General features: G+C 41.9%; 2 protein-coding genes and 1 long non-coding RNA gene across 3 annotated transcripts; all 3 read left to right on the forward strand.

The window, feature by feature from the left end:
• Window positions 1-1,823: 1,823 nt before the first annotated feature.
• On the forward strand, window positions 1,824-9,726 carry LOC115578129 (uncharacterized). Its single transcript, XR_003983384.1, has 3 exons — window positions 1,824-1,841; window positions 9,113-9,185; window positions 9,424-9,726. It is a non-coding gene; the product is annotated as an uncharacterized LOC115578129 (long non-coding RNA).
• A 9-nt stretch (window positions 9,727-9,735) lies between these two features.
• Window positions 9,736-18,692, forward strand: LOC115578131 (myelin-associated glycoprotein-like). Its single transcript, XM_030410978.1, has 7 exons — window positions 9,736-9,771; window positions 9,932-10,240; window positions 14,604-14,939; window positions 15,099-15,407; window positions 16,685-16,972; window positions 17,186-17,494; window positions 18,319-18,692. Exons 3-7 carry the CDS (start codon window positions 14,624-14,626, stop codon window positions 18,690-18,692), a joined length of 1,596 nt encoding a protein of 531 aa, XP_030266838.1. The 5' UTR covers window positions 9,736-9,771; window positions 9,932-10,240; window positions 14,604-14,623.
• A 178-nt stretch (window positions 18,693-18,870) lies between these two features.
• LOC115578132 (peroxidasin homolog) lies at window positions 18,871-20,542 on the forward strand. Its single transcript, XM_030410979.1, has 3 exons — window positions 18,871-19,211; window positions 20,177-20,282; window positions 20,401-20,542. The coding sequence occupies exons 1-3, from the start codon at window positions 18,887-18,889 to the stop codon at window positions 20,507-20,509; spliced, it is 540 nt and encodes a 179-aa protein (XP_030266839.1). The 5' UTR covers window positions 18,871-18,886; the 3' UTR covers window positions 20,510-20,542.
• The last annotated feature ends 509 nt before the right edge of the window (window positions 20,543-21,051 follow it).

Consider the following 21,051-nt stretch of genomic DNA (forward strand, 5'->3'; position numbering starts at 1 on the left):
TTGAATCTTCACATCATCATTTCAACCCAAAACATGATCTTTTCTTGAACCCAACCAAGCCATTTTCATGTCACCCAGGGGCTCAGTTACACTGTGGGTATTTGGATAATCCGTCCACTGTTGTAGAATTACACTCCTATTACACTGTTTAACTCATTATGGACAGTTTGAAATCAAATTATCAAAACCGATACAGCAGAACCGACAATATCTCCTTTTATATTCCATAAATTCTCCTTCCTCTTCAAATTGTGCTGCCTACATTACCACAATGTCATTTCAGCACTGAGTGACATCACTGAAGGCAATTTATGAGATTACATGCAGATTCCTCTGGCACAACAAAGGACTTTTTTTTCACATACCAGCAGTACAGTACAGTACAGTAAAGTAGTACTCCCCAAGACCTGTAAACACACTTTGATGTATTAATTGTTGGAGTTACCCTTTAACAGTTATGTTTTAGTCATTCACTTTGCACAAATAATGTCCCGTTGGTAAATGCAACACCTGCCACATTCACCCACGCCTTTACACATTTACACACTGATGGTGGAGGCTGAAACAGCAATTCACACATTTGCTCTCTCGCTGATGGATCAGCCATCAAGAGCATTTTAGGGTGGAGTGTCTTGCTCAAGGGCACTTCAATATGCAGCCAGTGGAACCAGGCCGGGATCAAGAGGGCAGGAGCCCCTGGGCACAATTCTGGGATTGTCAGGGATTCAGCGAGGCTCTGGGAGGTGAACTGACCGTCCTCCTACTGCTCACTGTCACTCAACTTAAACGATGACTTGTAGAAATTATACAAATAGCAGTAATGACAATAATAATCGGTTTAAAAATAACTTAGGGTGTAGTGCTTTCACTGTGTGCAACTTCAATTTGCCATACGCCCATACGCACGTGGGCCCCTGGAACTATGCCCATGAAGCCCATTGGGTAATCCGGCCTTGAGTGGAACCACACTGGTTAATCAGTGTTAAATATTACAATGTTATTGTTTTTATAGTAACTGTGTGAATCACTTTGACAATAAAGGCTAATTACACAGTTTTGTCATGTATAATTGATTTGCAGGAATTCCCCTTATCAGGTCGGTGCTACAAACACTTTTAGGTGAATATTTGGATGAAAAGGCTTTTTGTGATCAGTAAAGTGAAAACTAGGATCAAGACACATGTTGAACTAAAAAAAACATTTAAAATGTCCGTTGTTACACCCATGTCCACTTCTGTGACTTCCTCATTTTCAAGTCAACGTTTGCAGGATGTTTGAAAAAGCAGCACAACTCTGAAGGAACTTCACTTCTCTGTTCATCTTTCATGGTGTACTGTAAGATCTGAAGAAAAGGTGAGTCATCCTAACTCCTATACGACACATCAACTCATGAACATTCATGCTGATAATACAACTTAATTCTAGAAGCTTAAATATTAAATCACCTGACTTCAGGTCAATGAACAATTTCAAAAGTAATAATAATAATAATAATAATAATTATAATAATAATAATACATTTATTTATAAAGCGCTTTTCAGGGTAAACAAAGACACTTTACAGGTTTAAAAGCAGAATAATAAAAACAACACACTAAAAACACAAAAAGAGACAAGTTATGCATTAAAAGCAGTTTTAAAAAGGTGAGTTTTGGTGAGTGTTGTGAAGGTTGTGAGCTCTGTACAGTCTCTGATGTGTTTGGGGAGGGAGTTCCAGAGGGAGGAGCAGCTACTGAGAAGGCTCTGTCACCCCAGGTCCGGTGGTTGGTCCTGCGTGGTGGAGGGAGGAAGTTTGTGTCGGAGGAGCGGAGGGTACGGGATGGGTTGTGGTGGTGGAGCAGGTTGGTGAGGTGTGTGTGTGGGGGGGGGCTTGATGAGTGAGGAGGAGTATTTTGAATTGGATCTGTTGTGGGACAGGGAGCCAGTGGAGTTTTTGGAGGAAGGGGGGTTGTTACGGCTGTGGCTGGGGCCTCCGAAGATTCCTAGTGTGTTCCTGTGTTTTGTTTTTCCCTCCCTCGTGTTTCCATTGCCCCCTGTCTGTCTCTCTGCAGTTGTATTTGTGTGTGTCCTGGCATGGGTGTGGCTCTCCCTCCTGGCTCAGCTGAGCTTCCTGGTTCTTCACTCCGCCCAGTCTGCACACCTGCCTCTCATCAGCTCATCAACCTGCAGCACTTCTACCCTGGCTTTCCAACCACTCACCGCCAGATTGTTGTTTCACTACTGTGGTAGATACCTTACGGCTCCTATAGTGCTTTAGCCTCCTTGTGCGTTTTTCTGTGCTAAATTGCTGTGTTTCTTTGTGCTCAGGATCATCACCCACTCTTCAGCCTGCCCACCAACCCGCCATTACCTGCCTGCCACGCTGCCTCACCCACCCCACTCTAGCCAGCCTCATTTGCCTGCCTACAGTCCTCACCTGACAATAAACACATTTACTGCTCCAAACCTGCTGTGTCCTGCACAAGCTCCCCCTAACAGGGGTGAAAGTTGAAAGGGAAAAAAAACCACTGAAACTTTGTTAAAGGTGGAAAAATTCTATTAAACACCAAAATGTTTCAGCTGTATTTTCGGACATTGTCACTTTTGGGTGTATTTGTTGCCTTACACAAATTATAGCTTTGTAAAAAAAATAAATAAATGAAAATACATAAAGAAAATATGCAACTGATTATTGCTTTTGCCTGAAACATACAGTTTAGCTCTCCTGTATTCATAGTGTCAGAAAATAATTTTTACTTTTTCACATTTTTTACACTGAGTAGAAACATTGAAGCAGTCGGTCAATGTTTGTTAAGTAAAAGTGACTCAACAAAACATCATAAAAGTCTGGCCAATTTGTAAGATTTAAAAAAAGAGCAGTTATTAATTTAATTGTTCAGTCAAAGTTTTTAAAGGGAGTGATGTAAAAGCTGTAATATGTCCCCCAAGTGTGTTAAATATTCATAATAATTTAATTATCTTGGGATTCAGTTGACTTTCAGAGTCTCAGAATCCTCTACAGTCTTCTTTGGAGCCTTTTCTACATTGACATTGATAAAAAAGAAAAGGAATATAGGTTTACAAATCATTTCTCAATCTGCACAATCAATCATATTGTATTCAACAAATCCAACTCTAAAAATCTGACTTGATCTAAAACCGTGGACCGAGCCGCCAAAAGGACAGACAAATTGGGGGCTTGGTGCTCTGTCTAAAGACGACTAGTGTTTCAGACAGTGGAGGAACACTATGGCAGAACAGATGTGTTTTTTAAGGACTTAAGCATGTAAACCGTTTGTAATAGTAACCAAAATAAAACAATAAGCCTAAGCATGAGCATTATATGTCTGCTTTAAATCCAGCATTAATACTGACTTCAGATCGGTTTTTGTTAGTACCAGTTTAAGTTTTCTGGGTTCAACAGCTCTGCGCGTTGACGAATTTGCGTCCAAAATTAAGACTAGCTCACCCTCAAAATCATGAGCAAGCTAAAACCCAAAGTTAAAATGAATATGTCGATGTAAGCTGGATGGAGTGTAACACTTTTTTATTTTCAGGGCTGTCAAAAACCTACAGAGAGTGAGTGCACAGGTGACACCAGCAGAGCTGTGATGAGTCGAGGCATGACAGGTGAAATGGAAAATAAGGTAAAGACCATTTTCTACATTGGGTATTAAAGAAGGCATAATCCAGCTGTGCGTCTGATGTTTTATTTTTATTTCAGGTGTCTTTCTTGTCTGAAGAGGATATTTATGTCAACACCAACGTGATGAGACAGTCAGATAAACTAGAAGCTCAACTAGGTCATCAACATGTTGCCAATCAAAGCTCAGAGAAGCAGGATGAGGAAGGCAGCGACGTGTTGTACGCCAGCGTGATTTGGAAAAGCAAGAAGAAAAGGAGGAAGAAGGAAGATCACTCTGGGGAAAATAACTTCTATCTGGAAGAGGAGAGGTGCACTGGAAAAAATGCACAGAAGGCAGTCTCCACTGAATACGCCCAAGTTACATTTAGATAGATAGATAGATAGATAGATAGATAGATAGATAGATAGATAGATAGATAGATAGAAACAATAAAATACTATATACAACTACTTAAGTAGCAATAGAATAAAAAGAGAGGCAGTATAGTGAAATAGAATAAAATAAAACACAGAGGATAAGGTGCAGTATTTATATAATAGTAATTTAAAGTGCATTATTTGAGTCTTGTGGAGAAACTCTGTTTTTACGTTGGTTGGAATTTGTTTCATCTGATGATGTGATGATTTCTAAAGCACTGTCTGTGTTTTAGGTAAAAGTTACACATAAGATGATGTTATATTGTCAGTGTTTAATCCCTTACAAAGAATTAGTACCTCTCTGACTGTCTCACAGAAATAACAAATGTAAAGGTCTCGGGTCTATTAATGAAATTGAGGTGTACAATAAATTATTAGGTTTTATGTTTTCCTGTTTATATGACAATGGTGACTGATGACAGTCCAAACATGTCTTTTAGTTTGTATAAATGTCTCCATAAAATGTTTTTTCACAGAGGTTCAGGCACTAGCACAGTGTCTGGGCCGTATATAATTTTTATAAGGTATACTGGTAAAGTCTGGAGATGTATTCTTCTATATTCAATACTGTTTATATTGTATACCAGTTTGCATCACTCTGCTACATGCAAACCGGGCCTGTACTATATTTGCAGAGCATTCTTTTTGTGCAAGGTTTTAATTTCTTTGCCAGTTTGTTTTTGCGAGCTGAATCGTTGAGCATCGTTACTCTACTTGGTAGTTTTTGTCTATCGTATGATGTGATTGTAAAAATGCAGCGCAGTGATGATACATCGTTTCATACACGAGACATCTGTAACGCAAACAAAGTCTCTCTTTCTCTCTCTCTGTCCATGTTATCTACATAATAATATTAATAAATAATTTATTATGTTAAAAAACTATATCTGCAGTTTTTTTATATACTGTATTCATTTGACAGATCATTACAGACAACTTTTTAAACTACAGCAATTTGAATACTCTCAAACTACAATTGAGTTGACACTATACACGTGCTACAGTTCTGTTGTCTGTGCTACGAAATGTTCAGCCTCCGTAGCCCCAGTGCTTTGTTTAAAAAGTGAATGCACAGCCCAGCTATTTATAAATCATTCCATGTTTATCAGCTGCATATTTTCACCAGGATAGTACTCTCTGTCTTTGCATCTTATTTTGATCACAGTCGGTTTGAATCAAAGTGCTTGTGACGTCTCAAATGTGGCTTTGGCGTGCAAGATTAAAGGGAGAGTGTGTAACGATTAAACTAATTTATTAACTCAAATCAACGTCTTCGTTCATAAGTAAGTCGTCATTGGTGTACAATTAGCTCTGCCAACAATCTGACTTATCCTCCTGAGCGAAGAATTACCTATCTGAATATACATAGCACAGGCAAGCTTTATGGAGGCAGCCATGTCTTTCCGGTTTAAAAAAAACTATGGACTGCCGAGAGGGACACAAAGCACTACGTGGTACTACGTAGTAAGGCTAAACGTGTTTTCGCTCAGAGCTAGCTTGACTGCCCAACTGAGAGGGAGCTCAGCAAAAGCGCCCGTCACTAACAATAACAATAACCAACTACATCTTTACCTCATTACTTGAATCAGTAGAAATACTCAACGCTGCTGGGAAAGAATCCATATTTTGAAAATGAGTTTCTTGTCCCTCAGGGCCACCGTAGCTTCCATAAAGTCTCCAACGTCTTCAGAACGGGAGGGGTGAGCAAAGGAGTGTTGCAATGTAGTACCTCACAGTTAGATGGCGCTAAATACTTGATATATTACACACTGTCCCTTTAAGCCGGATCTATAAAAAACTTACTCAGCCTCTTAAGAACAATATATGACTGAAGTCCATATTGCCCGGCCCTACAGGAGACTAAAAAATGTAAAGTGTTTTGATGAATGTGCTATTTTCTAGAGCTGTTTGCTTTATTGGCTATTTTTGTTTAGTCTGTTATTTAGGCAATTATTTTAAAAGACGATTATGTATTCTTGGTCCAGCTTTCTTAGTATTCTGTCAAATGACCTGGTAACATTTAAAATCATATTTAATTTCAAATATTGTGAATCTTAGTGGGAATAACAGCTAACTGTCTTGCCACTTTTTGTTATTAGGGTTAAAAATATCCAAGGTGGTTTAAACAATGCATTTAATCTTAAGTGCCCACATACCATTGAAATATAATAATCCCATGGCCTGCCTGGAGTCATGTACATCAGGTCGGATTTTACTCTTGTGGACTGATGATGGGTACAGCTGCCAGTGTTCAGCTGATTGAGTCCATCATCCCTTTTCGGATTTTCTAAATGACCTTAGTGATAAATAATAGCTCTTATGAGAAATTCACCTAATGAAGTCTTGCATATGAGACAACAGTGCATTTGGCACTTGGAAAAATTAGCCTATTAACCTCCCTTAACACTCTATTCAGGGGTTATTGACACCACAGACCGAGGGACAGAAAACACTGTCAACTGCATCAGGAAATAACAACCTCTCAGAAGATACTAACATTTGAGGAAAGTAAACCATCTCCTGCTCAGAGTTACTGAATATAATCATACTGCCATCTAGTGTAGGCTCATAGTTGTTTTTTTCCTTTATCAGAAAAAAGAAAATAGAGAATAGAAATAGACAGCTAGATGTTGTTGTTGGGTAGGAGTTTCACCCTACAACAGCAAACCACAAGATGAAAGTTTAGTACCAATAAAAATAAAGCACAGTGCTCCCTGTTTCAGAGAATTATAAGTTAGGCACGTATAATAGTGAGGACAAGAAAGGAAATTTCACATAAGCCCTTGCAACCCACATGAAGGCCGGTCAGGTCAGCAACATACAAGTGGAAACTCAGAGCTCACACGTTCCTTCACGACTCTGTAAAGACACTCCCACATAGAGTTTATGTAACTCCTCTCCAGTTAGTTAGAACTGAAGAAGCCTCTTGGATGAGAGGTGAAACATCTTCAATAAACTGAAACAGGTCCAGTTGCCTAAGATACAGCACCTCAAAGAAAGGAAATGATGATTTTCTATGTTAAGCTTTGTGCATTGTGATGCCAACATCCTTACTTTAGAGGACAAAACATGGAGGGATCTGTCTTATTTCAAAACAAAAGTTGTTACGTTACTCTTTTTTCAGGTCAACCTAAACACACCACATAGTCAGTCAGTCCCTCTGGTCCGGTACCAGGGGGGCTTTCATATGATGCTGACTTGCAGTAGTGAGCCTAACATGAAGCTCAGACATGTTTCAAACGTCAAAGCTTCAGAAAAGAAGAGTCCATTTTTTCTCAAAAGAAGAGAATGATCTTGAACGATCAACAGACTTAATGTTCCATGATGCATTGTGGTGTTTCAGTAACGTTTATGAAAATATAAATTCCAAAAAATGAAATCATTGTATGTATTGTGTTGTTCTTGTTGGTTGTGAGTCAGTGAGTAGTTAAGAAGTGATTTAAAATAAACTGAAGCTGTCAATGTTCTGCATAGTGAGGTGAGAACAGTGTGTTAAATGTGTGTGGCACATCAGGGTCGCTTCAGATTTGAGTGCTGAGTTTTATCTGATTATTCATAGTAATTATTTATTTATTTTTTTAAATTACTTTTTGATTCTGTTGTTAATTGAAAATTCAATTCAAAAGTGTTGGCAAGACCATAGATTTGAAATGGTTGGTATAACAGACAATGTTATTTTATTGTATGTGTCCAAACACTGACTACTTGGACTGTTTAAACCTCTCTCACATTTCAACGTCACAACCATGTTCTACTAGGTGTGACTTCCTGATTTTCAAGTCAACTCTTGCAGGCTGTTGAAATAAAATAAAGGTGCAAAAACATTTGAGGAACTTCACTCCTCTCTACATCTTTCATCTGTCAGCTCGAAAGAACTGGAGAAAATGTAAGTCATGATAACTTCAATATGATGCATATCGAATCATTATTTATTTTTGAATACAAAACTAAATTCCAGAACCTTGAAGTCACTTGACATCATGATATCTAAAAGACAGAAAGAAAGCAAAACACTGAAACTTTGCAAAAACTTTTGTGAAAGGTTAATTTCGATTCAGCACCTTGGAACAATTTAAAGTTGACGGTTTATTGGGGTTTTGGACATTTTGTTACTGTTGAATATATTAGTTGTCTTGATACTGCATATTAAGTAGATAAATATAGACACAATGTGTTTGTCACTTTTGCCTTCCACATACATGATAGCTTCCTTTTTTTCCCTTCGATCATTATTTTGTTGCAGTTGGTAGGACAGGCTAGAGGTCAGAAACCTCTCCAGGTATAACTACGGTATTTTTTTCCTCATATAAGGTGCCAAAGACAGTTACAGTTACTACATTACTTTTGTTTGGTCACGTAACGTTGTTTTGTCGGACGTTTTCTTTATTTTGTTGAGTGAAGGACATGCGTAGCTATCAGACTGTCAGACCGACAAACCCTCAATACGCGACGCCGGCTTATCTACTGACTCTTTGTCACATTTCTGGCTGAATAACAGTGTCTGTCACCAGCAAAAAACTTTGACTCATCAATTGTTGAAAAAAAATCCCCGCGACCGTCAACCCTCCAGACCGAGACTTCAGTGAACTTCCCCCCAGAAAACAGCCTCCGTTCCCGCGAATGACAGAGTCAGACACAATGGTTGGTCTTTAAGGTGGAGATGCTTCGCTCTGTGTGAACAACCAACGCCGTTAATGCGGCGTCTCTGTGTGAAAGGGGCTGCTGTTAACGATTTTGTTGAATATCTCTATTATCAATCTTTTATAAAAGACTGGCAAATTTATGAGAATTGTATTTTAGATTAGTAAAGATTCATCCACTTTTTTAGTTACAGCTTTTAAAATAGTGATTTAGAAGCATGTATGTGTATGCTGCGTAGACATTCCCTCATGACATTTTGATAACACCTTGTAGAATCTAATTTTGTTGTCATTTATTTGAGTTTCAGTGTCTAAGAATCCCTAACAGGCTTCTTGGGAGCCTTTCCTACACTGACATCGACCAAATATAATCAAATAATGAAAGATGAAATGTACTAAAGATGTGAATTGTTCCATGTGTGTTCTCCAGAGTTTCTGCCTCTCCTGACACACAGAGATGGCTGCAGCTCTGACTGTCCTTCTCATTGGCTGTCTGCTGCAAAGTGAGTTGAAGTTCGTTCAGCAACACAGGCTGCAGCAAAGTTAACACACAGTGAGCTACAAAAGTCTTCAGCTGCTTTTTGTAGAACTTTACTCTAACAGGCGTACAATTTTCCTTTCTTCAAACACTGAGAGAAAAAGCAATGTGAAAACAAATAATATCTATTTATTCAAATGTCCTCCTATTAATAAAGCAGTTTTCACTTGAACATATTCAAAGATTTGTGTCTTGTGTTTCAGCTGCCCTGTGTGGACAGTTCAAGATCATTATACCGAAGACTATAGAGGTTCTGAGTGGATCCTGTGTGACCATCCTCTGCTCCTTTGATGTAGAGACCAGATTTAACTCAAACATTGATGGAACATGTAGAGCACTGTGGAAATCTGGTCAGACTGTTGTGTTTGACAGCAGTGATCCACAATCAAGTGCAATAAAAGGAGAACTGAAAGGAGACTTAACAAGAAAAGACTGCAGCACAACCCTGAACAACATGAGACCTGAGCACAGCAAAGAATATTTCTTAAGAGTGGAATGTAATAACTTCAGACATAATTTTCATAAGCAGAAGTTGCACATTTCAGTCACAGGTAGGTTTTACAGTCCATTTACCAACACTTAAGTCATCAGATACTTTCTAGAACTGCTGTGAACTTGTGTTGCATTTACTGCATTTTGCAAATAAAATAAAGAAGAAAAGTAATGATTACTGTTTATTTATTGATTGGTCTAAATGTACTTTCCCACCAGATGTTCCACCCACACCGACTCTGACTCCGTCCACACTGAAGGTAGAGGAGGGAACCTCAGTGAGTTTGAAGTGCTCTGCTCCAGCTCCTTGTCTGTCTCATCCACCAGCTCTGACATGGAGCTCCAGCCTGGGTCACATTCAGGAGTCACTGCCGGAGAATCTGGGCAGAACTAAAGTCCAGACCTCTGTTCTGACCTTCACTGCTTCTCACCTTCATCATGGAAAGGACATCTCCTGTACTGCAGTCTACAACAAACAAGATGGCAGCTCTCAGTCAGTTAGCACAAGTGTGACAGCTGATGTTTCATGTGAGTTAATTTGTCTTCCATTGAATTTCATAATAATTTTAAACATTATTATTGATCTATTTTTTCTCATCTTCTTTAATTTAGTTTGAATCAGGGATGAAACAGTCAATAAACAGTCCATTAATATATTAGTCAATCAGGGTGCCCTGATCATGACTTTTGGGGCTGATCACCAATCACTAATTGATGGAAGCAGTATTGGCCGATGCTGATCATTTGATTAATTTTAATAGCTAATAGCTAGCTTACTTTGGGGGACCCATTTCATACATGCCAAAGGACCATTACAGATGTCAAATTGGTCTAAATTGTATATGTTTATCTCTTGGTTATGTGTGAATAAATAAATAAATAGAAATAAAAATAAATAAATAAGATAATAATGCACATTTTTTACACATAATTAAATCTGCAAAAACAGAATTAATTAATAATTGTGTAACAAAGATTTAGGGAAACATTCTGTGTGTCAGTCTGAGTTGTTTCAGTCTTTGTACCATGAAGCCACGACTCCACCACCTGGTCACTGCTGGTATCTGCTTACATGTCTGAACACAGTTTGGTACAATGATGTGAAGTATCTGTAACTCTAAACTCAAAGTACTTCTACCTCCAACTGTACTCAGCTGAAATACTGTTACTGTAAACATGTTGTGTTGTCACTAAACTGCACTTCACTGTTTAACACTTAATGCTCTTTAAATAGAAACTTTCAGCTCTACTGAGTGTTTCACTCTGCTGTTAGCTGTTAGCTCTGTTAGCTTTGTTAGCTCTCTTAGTCAAACACAGCAGCACTTTACTGCTCACTGGCTGCTAACAGCTAACTAGCTCTCTTACTACTGACTTCAATTTGTATTTACAGTTCCCTCTTGGTTCAGTATGTTTTTTTTAGGTCCTTCCAGCAAGTCCTTTGTGACTGATGGCAACAATCAGTGGCCGATCAAACCCGAGCCATCCATCCATCCATCCATTTTCATCCGCTTATCCGGGGCCGGGTCGCGGGGGCAGCTGCCTGAGCAGGGACAACCAGACTTCCCTCTCCCCGGATACTGCCTCCAGCTCTTCCGGGAGGACCCCAAGGCGTTCCCAGGCCAGCTGGGCGACATAGTCACACCAGCGTGTCCTGGGTCTTCCTCGGGGTCTCCTCCCGGAGGGACATGCCAGGAACACCTCCCGAGGGAGGCGTCCCGGGGGCATCCGAAACAGATGCCCGAGCCACCTCAGCTGGCTCCTCTCGATGTGGAGGAGCAGCGGCTCTACTCTGAGCTCCTCCCGGGTGACAGAGCTCTTCACCCTATCTCTAAGGGAGCGCCCTGCCACCCTGCGGAGGAAACTCATTTCGGCCGCTTGTATCCGGGATCTTATTCTTTCGGTCATGACCCAAAGTTCATGGCCATAGGTGAGGGTCGGAACGTAGATTGACTGGTAAATCGAGAGCTTCGCCTTTCGGCTCAGCTCTCTCTTCACCACGATGGACCGAAACAAAGACCGCATTACTGCGGCCGCTGCACCGATCCGTCTGTCAATCTCACGCTCCATCCTTCCCTCACTCGTGAACAAGACCCCAAGATACTTAAACTCCTCCACTTGAGGCAGGAACTCTCCTCCCACCTGGAGGGAGCAGGCCACCTTTTTCCGGTCGAGAACCATGGCCTCGGATTTGGAGGTGCTGATTCTCATCCCAGCCGCTTCGCACTCGGCTGCAAACCGCCCCAGGACATGCTGGAGGTCCCGGCTCGAAGGAGCCAACAAGACCACATCATCTGCGAAAAGCAGAGATGAGATCCATTGGCTCCCGAACCAGATCCCCTCCGGCCCGTGGCTGCGCCTAGAAATTCTGTCCATAAAAGTAATGAACAGAACCGGTGACAAAGGGCAGCCCTGCCGGAGTCCAACATGTACTGGGAACAGGTCTGACTTACTGCCGCCAATGCGAACCAAGCTCCTGCTCTGGCAGTACAGGGACCGTACGGCCCTTAACAGAGGGCCCCCGACCCCGTACTCCCGGAGCACCCCCCATAGTATGCCACGAGGGACACGGTCGAATGCCTTCTCCAAGTCCACAAAACACATGTGGACTGGTTGGGCAAACTCCCATGAACCCTCGAGCACCCTGCGGAGGGTATAGAGCTGGTCCAGTGTTCCACGGCCAGGACGAAAACCGCATTGTTCCTCCTGGATCCGAGGTTCGACTATCGGCCGAATTCTCCTCTCCAGTACCCTGGAATAGACTTTCCCGGGGAGGCTGAGGAGTGTGATCCCCCGATAGTTGGAACACACCCTCCGGTCTCCCTTTTTAAATAGGGGGACCACCACCCCGGTCTGCCAGTCCAGAGGCACTGTCCCCGACTGCCACGCGATGCTGCAGAGACGTGTCAGCCAAGACAGCCCCACAACATCCAGAGACTTGAGGTACTCAGGGCGGATCTCATCCACCCCCGGTGCTTTGCCACTGAGGAGCTTACGGACTACCTCAGTGACTTCGGCTTGGGTGATGGATGGGTCAACCTCTGAGTCCCCAGCCTCTGCTTCCTCTATGGAAGGCGTGTCAGCGGGATTGAGGAGATCCTCGAAGTATTCCTTCCACCGCCCGACGATGTCCCCAGTCGAGGTCAACAGCTCCCCACCTCCACTGTAAACAGTGTTGGTGGAGGACTGCTTCCCCCTCCTGAGGCGCCGGATGGTTTGCCAGAATTTCTTCGAGGCCGACCGGTAGTCCTCCTCCATGGCCTCCCCCGAACTCTTCCCAGACCCGAGTTTTTGCTTCCGAGACTGCCCGTGCTGCCGCACGCTTGGCCTGCCGGTACCCGTCAGCTGCCTCAGGAGTCCCCCGGGCCAGCCAGGCCCGGTAAGGACTCCTTCTTCAGCTTGACAGCAACCCTTACTTCCGGGGTACACCACCGGGTTCGGGGATTGCCGCCGCGACAGGCACCGGAGACCTTACGGCCACAGCTCCGGACAGCCGCGTCAACAATGGAGGTGGAGAACATGGTCCATTCGGACTCAATGTCCCCAGCCTCCCTCGGGATCTGGTCAAAGCTCTCCCGGAGGTGGGAGTTAAAGATCTCCCTGGCAGAGGGTTCTGCCAGACGTTCCCAGCAGACCCTCACGATACGTTTGGGTCTGCCAGGTCTGTCCAGCTTCCTCCCCCGCCAGCGGATCCAACTCACCACCAGGTGGTGATCAGTTGACAGCTCAGCCCCTCTCTTCACCCGAGTGTCCAAGACATACGGCCGGAGGTCAGATGACACGACCACAAAGTCGATCATTGATCTCCGGCCTAGGGTGTCCTGGTGCCACGTGCACATATGGACACCCTTATGCTTGAACATGGTGTTCGTTATGGACAAACTGTGACTAGCACAGAAGTCCAGTAACAAAACACCACTCGGGTTCAGATCGGGGAGGCCGTTCCTCCCAATCACACCCCTCCAGGTAACACTGTCATCGCCCACGTGGGCGTTGAAGTCCCCCAGGAGAACGACGGAGTCCCCGGTTGGAGCACTCTCCAGTACCCCTCCCAGGGACTCCAAGAAGGCCGGGTACTCTGCACCGCTGTTCGGCCCATAAGCCGAGACAACGGTGAGAGTCCTATCCCCGACCCGAAGGCGCAGGGAAACGACCCTCTCGTTCACCGGGGAGAACTCCAACACATGGCGGCTGAGCTGGGGGGCTATAAGCAAGCCCACACCAGCTCGCCGCCTCTCGCCGCGGGCAACTCCAGAGTAGAAGAGAGTCCAGCCTCTCTCAAGGAGTTGGGTTCCAGAGCCCAGGCTGTGCGTGGAGGTGAGCCCAACTATTTCTAGCCGGTACCGCTCAACCTCCCGCACCAGCTCAGGCTCTTTCCCCCCCAGTGAGGTGACATTCCATGTCCCCATGGCTAGAGTCACCATCTGGGGATTGGGCCGCCGGGGCCCCCGCCCACGACCGCCACCCATATCCCTCTGCACCGGCCCCTTCTGAACCCTCCCGCGAGTGGTGAGCCCACGGGAGGGCGGGCCCACGTTGCTCGTTCGGCAAACCCGAGCATCTTTTGTAATCCATCAACAGAAACAGACATAATACAGAAAAAAGAATTGTTAACATTTTTGTAATAAGTGATTAATCAAAATAAATTTTTCTGAAAGATTAACTTTAAAAAACGGCAATCAACATTTCCTTCATAATGACGAGTCCAAGTATAAAGAACTCTACAAAACAAAAGAGTGTGAGGACAAAACAGGAGCTTTACAGTCATTTTGTATCATTTTATGAATAAAGTGATCATGCTGAGATTTTAGCAAAGCAAACCAACAGTAAGATTTCCTCATTACTGTAAAGCATTATTCACTTATTATTCAAAGATTTGTGTCTTGTGTTTCAGGGTCACAGTTTATAACCTTCATGCCACAGACTATAGAGGTTCTGAGTGGATCCTGTGTGACCATCCCCTGCTCCTTTGGTGTAGAGGACAAATATAAATCAAATGTGGACGAAACATGTAGAGCACTGTGGAGTAATGATGAAGGGACTGTTGTGTTTGACAGCAGGACTCCACAAACTACGGGACATTTGACAGGAAATTTAAGAAACAGAGACTGCACCACAACCCTGAACAACATGAGACCTGAGAACAGCAGGAAGTATTTTTTCAGACTTGAATGCGACAATGGCCTTAAATACGATTTTAAAACAAGACAGGTGGACATTTTAGTCAAAGGTAGGTTTTAAAGTCAATTTTATTATACTTCAGTCAACAGCTCCTTGTAGAACTACTTTGACCTTATTTTGCCTTTAGTGTATTTTCTAAGTAAAATAAAGATGTAGAGTAATGATTGCTGTTTATTTATTGATTGATCCAAATGTACTTTCCCACCAGATGTTCCACCCACACCGACTCTGACTCCGTCCACACTGAAGGTGGAGGAGGGAACCTCAGTGAGTTTGAAGTGCTCTGCTCCAGCTCCCTGTCTGTCTCATCCTCCAGCTCTGACATGGACCTCCAGCCTGGGTCACATTCAGGGGTCACTACAGGAGAATCAGGACAGAACTAAAGTCCAGACTTCTGTTCTGACCTTCACTGCTTCTCACCTTCATCATGGAAAGGAAATCTCCTGTACTGCAGTCTACAACAAACAAGATGGCAGCACTCAGTCAGTTAGCACAAGTTTGACAGCTGATATTTCATGTGAGTTAATTTGTCCTCTGTTGCATTTCATAATAATTTTAAACATTATTATTGATCTATTTTTTCTTATCTTCTTTGACTTAGTTGGAATCAGGGCTGAAACAGTTAATTAAACAGTCCATTAATACATTAGTCAATCAGGGTGCTCTTATCATGACTTTTGGGGCTGATCATCAATCACTAATTGATGGTGGCATATTGGCAGATGCTGATCATCAGTCAAAAGAATGCTTCTTTACCTTATTATCACCTCTAGGTGTCAGTTATTAGTGGCATAATAAAAGCACCATTAAAATGTTGAAGAAATAATTTGGATTTTTTTATCTTGATAACATAATAATACAAATATTTTACACATAATTAAATCTGTAAAAACAGAATGAATTAATACTTGTGTTAAAATGATTTAGGGAAACATTCTGTGTGTCAGTCTGAGTTCTTTCAGTCTTTGTACCATGAAGCCACGACTCCACCACCTGGTCACTGCTGGTATCTGGTTACATGTCTGAACACAGTTTGGTACAATGATGTTAAGTATCTGTAACTCTAACTCAAAGTACTTCTACCTCCAACTGTACTCAGCTGAAATACTGTTACTGTAAACATGTTGTGTTGTCACTAAACTGCACTTCACTGTTTAACACTTCATGTTCTTTAAATAGAAACTTTCAGCTCTACTGAGTGTTTCACTCTGCTGGAAGCTGTTAGCTCTGTTAGCTGTTAGCTGTTAGCTCTGTTAGCCAAACACAGCAGTAGGACTCTTACTTCTCACTGGCTGCTAACAGCTAACAGCTCTTTTCCTGCTGACTTCGATTGACAGTCCCCTCTTGGTTCAACAGGTTTTTAATAGGTTTACTAGGTCCTACCACCAAGTCCTTTGTGACTGATCACAGTACAGTAGGCTACTTAAAAACAAATACTTGATGGCAACAATCAGTGGCCAATCAAACGCATCTTTTGTACCCATCAACAGAAACAGACATAAGACAGAAAATAGAATTGTCAACAATTGTAATGAGTAACTCATCGAAAGTATTTTTTCTGAAAGAGTAACTTCAAAAAACTGCAATCAATATTTCCTTCATAATGATGAGTCCAAGTCTAAACAAATCTACAAAACAAAGGAGTGTGAGGACAAAACAGGAGCTTTGCAGTCATTTTGGGTCATTTTATGAATAAAGTCCTCATGCTGAGATTTTAGCAAAGCAGCCCAACAGTAAAATGTTGTATAAAGCATTATTCACTTGTTATTCAAAGATTTGTGTCTTGTGTTTCAGGGTCTGCACAGTTTATGACCTTCATGCCACAGACTATAGAGGTTCTGAGTGGATCCTGTGTGACCATCCCCTGCTCCTTTGGCATAGAGGACAAATATAAATCAAAAGTGGATGAAACATGTAAAGCACTGTGGAAATATGATGTAGAGACTGTTGTGTTTGACAGCAGGAATCCACAAACTAGAGGACATTTGACAGGAAACTTAAGAAACAGAGACTGCACCACAACCCTGAACAACATGAGACCTGAGAACAGCAAGAATTATTTTTTCAGACTTGCATGTGAAGGTTTGCTATATAATTTTTTTCAAACACAGCTGCACATTTCAGTCAAAGGTAAGTTTTAAAGTCCATCTTCTTATACTTCAGTCAACAGCTCCTTGTAGAACTGCTTTGACTTTATTTTGCTTTTATTGTATTGTGTTTTTTATCTTAAAATAAAGATGAAGAGTAATGATTACTGTTTATTTATTGATTGGTCCAAATGTACTTTCCCACCAGATGTTCCACCCACACCGACTCTGACTCCGTCCACACTGAAGGTGGAGGAGGGAACCTCAGTGAGTTTGAAGTGCTCTGCTCCAGCTCCCTGTCTGTCTCATCCTCCAGCTCTGACATGGAGCTCCAGCCAGGGTCACATTCAGGAGTCACTGCAGGAGAATCTGGACAGAACTAAAGTCCAGACCTCTGTTCTGACCTTCACTGCTTCTCACCTTCATCATGGAAAGGAAATCTCCTGTACTGCAGTCTACAACAAACAAGAAGGCAGCACTCAGTCAGTTAGCACAAGTTTGACAGCTGATATTTCATGTGAGTTAATTCGTCCACTGCTGAAATTCATCATAATTATAAACTGATCTCTTGTCTCTTAGTTTTCATGACTTTGTCTGAATCAGGGATGAAACAATTATTCTAATAATGCTTAAGTTGATCAACTCAAAATATTAGGTTTTTCAGCTTTTTTTCTCTTTTATAACATTGTAAATTAAACGTCTGGGTTTTGGACTGTTGGTCAGACAAGAGGCTATTTGAAACCACTGTGGTCCTGCAGTCCTCCATCGCTTACATCATAGGACAATATTTCCCAGTAAATGTAGAAGAGAAAATTTACCTTAAAATTATTTACTTACCACATCTGGTAGATTGGAAGTATTCAAACTGTTTTTCCAAAATTTCTAATGCCAACATAATATATGAGCAATTATGTTAATGCATTCAAAATAAATTTGCATAGGATTCCTAACAGTCCAAAAGGTGAGTTGAAGTTCAGAAACAGCAAGAAGGCTTGTTGCTGTTGTAGTTTACTATGAAGTTTATGTTCCAGAAGCTTGAAATTCAGGTTTTAGCAGCACAAGTGAAGTAAATGTAATGGGTTTCTGTAGCCCATGATAAACTGAGTCTGTCTGTGAAAGATTGTGTTCTGTCCCTTTAATTGATCCTTTCTTTTGTCGAGTAATCAAATTGGAGTGGGCAGGATCCACATCATAGGAGAAAAAATGAAACGATTTTAACCTGCAAAGCATATTTGGGGTCAATTTTTTTAGGGGAAATGGGACATAATTTGTATTTATTTAATTGCAAATATGTGATAACATTACAACTATAAATAATACAAATAATTTGACATTTTTCAGATCCACCAAAAAACACAACAGTGTCAGTCAGTCCCTCTGGTCCAGTACCAGAGAACAGCAGAGTTACTCTGACATGCAGCAGTACTGCCAACCCTGCAGTAAGTAGCTACACCTGGTACAGAGCTGACGGAGGTCGGGAGACTGTCATGGGGACTGGACATGTTTCAAAGATTAAAGCTTTCAGAGACAGTGGTCCTTTTTTCTGCGAGGCAGAAAATGCTATTGGATCTGGACGGTCCAACATCAGTCAAATAGATGTTCACTGTAAGTATCACAAGTGGTCTTTGGTGTCTGATATGAACTGCCACCTGGATCTTTCTCCCTTTGTCCACCGACTCTTGCTCACAAACTTTAACCAATTCCGTGTCTGGTGAAACTAACATAACCCTTGGCTGAAATGGCTTCAATCAATTCATTTACAAATATATTTACACAGATCATTGAATGAGCACAATAAAGCCCCCAATGTGTTTCAATTACTTTTCTTCACTTGCAGCATTTCAACATCATCACCTCGTTATATCATTACTTCTGGTAAAACTTGATCAAACATGACTTTAGCTGACTCATGTCTGTCTTCTCTGTGTTCATCACAGTCGCTCCACAGATCCTGTCCTCATATGACTGCATTCAAACTGCAGACCAGCTCAACTGTTCCTGTGAGACTGTGGGGAATCCTCCTCCTGCTCTACAGTGGTATTTGGATGGGTTACCTGTCAATCACTCTGACAGGTTTGCCATCAGCAGTGAGCCTCTAAACGACTCAGGTCTGAGCAGCAGCATCACTGTGAGTCAACCACAACAGAGGGATCTTTCCACTTTGCTCTGCAACAGCTCCAACTCCCTGGGATCAACTACTCAGAGATTTTTTGTCTACAGCCTTGAGCCTCACGGTTTGTCTTTGTGCTCAATACAAGTTCTGTTGATTAATTAGAAATTATATTTTTTGTTGTATTTCTATTATACTCATTTATTTACTCAGCTTATGACTTCACATATAAACACTGTAGTATTTCCTCCATTATTACTTGAAATCTAGAATCTAAGATGTACTGTTGTGAACGATGCACGGTAGAACTGGACCCAAATGCAAGACACGATACACAGAGTCAAATTTAATGTGATTTAATGTGCAACCAGTAACCAGAACAAAGTTTGCGGGGGTTGGGGAGAGGTGGCGTGTTCTGGGATCCCAGTGATGGGTGGTGGTTGGTGGTGAGCTCTCCAGAGCGTGCCCAGTGAATCAGAGTGGCGTCCCGCCACGTGGCAATGCCGTCCTCTGAGTGAACAAACAAATAATCCTGAACAGGGCTGGCAGGCGACGAGCAAGCAGGCAGGTGGAATGGTTTAAGCAAGCAAATGAAGTGAACTATGACAAAAAAGAACACAAGGGAGGGTTAGCTGCACAAGCTAAGGTCACTGGAAAAAACAACAGACTTAAAGGAGCCAGGATCTCTTCAACAGTACCACTCTTGCTGACTGAATGATCTGACGACCAGTGAATCTAAAGCCGGTCTTCTTATACTGGGGGAGGGGGGTGATTAGTGCTGACGATTTCCACCTGGCTGCAACCTGCAGGGAGATAGCCACGCCTACCAACTCACACAGAGAGACAGACACAGAGCAGGGGAAAAAACATCCAGGATCACACACAGGGGAAAACAGACAATGACACAAGAGGGAAGAGGAGGGCTGCCATGATGCCATCATGACACTTACCCTGAATACTCATTTCTTCTGCCTTGCTAATAATTGTAAAATGTATCACAGGCTATGCATACAGGATAACTGAGCCACTGTTGAATAAAAGTAACCCTCAACAGTGATCTGATGAGTGTTATGTTATCTCTTCTGACAGGTCCTGAACAGTATCTTGGACCGTACAGTGGACTTCTTCTCTTGGCTGGTGCTGTCGTATCTCTCTGTGTGAACGTCTTGTTGACAATCTACGTGGTGTTCCTTTGGTATGATGTTACAATAGATTGTATAGATTTTGTTGAAGGCTCTGCTGATTGGGAAAAGGATGGTCCATAGAAGACAGAAATTAACAAGTATATGTATGTTTCTCTTTTTTCCTAAAAGCAAAGCAAGAAAGAGTGTGAAGCCAAAAGAAGAGGACAGAACCTACATGTCACTGGAGCGTAGAGACCTGTCTCCAGAGTATGATGTCATCGGCCAAACTCCAAAATGACCACGTCAGCATCCTCCAACGATGAACCTGATACTTATCAGATAACATAATGAAAGGTTTTATTGCTTTTTTCATACTTCATACTTTGTTACTCTGCTCTTTTATGAAATGCTTCAAATTCACAATTAGTTATGAGTGTTTGTGAATATTTAGTTTCTGTGGAGAAACATTCACGAAACATTACAAGTATGAAATGTAATTCAAATGAATACTTTCTCTATGAAAACTTTCATGTGAAATTTTGTCAAGTCTGTTTTAAACTTCATCGTAGTGTGCTTGATTGCACTACATTTTAATGTTCGAGGTGGTGAGGTTTTCACTTTTGTTGGACTTGAAGCTCTGCTGGTCTGGAGAAGTAAGTTTGATTTAGAACAGAAAATATATTAGGAGACAAGACGTCTTTCTCGTGATTTTCTTAATAGGATATGAAATATTGTGAAGGAAAATGGACAGAACAGGATTCACGTGGCACTTGATATAAAGAAACAAGTCTTTGAAACAAAGTGTAATGACAAAATTAAAGCTGCAAGCAGCGATGAACG

This window comes from Sparus aurata, unplaced genomic scaffold (assembly GCF_900880675.1).
Source record: "Sparus aurata unplaced genomic scaffold, fSpaAur1.1, whole genome shotgun sequence".
Classification (NCBI taxonomy): domain Eukaryota; kingdom Metazoa; phylum Chordata; class Actinopteri; order Spariformes; family Sparidae; genus Sparus; species Sparus aurata.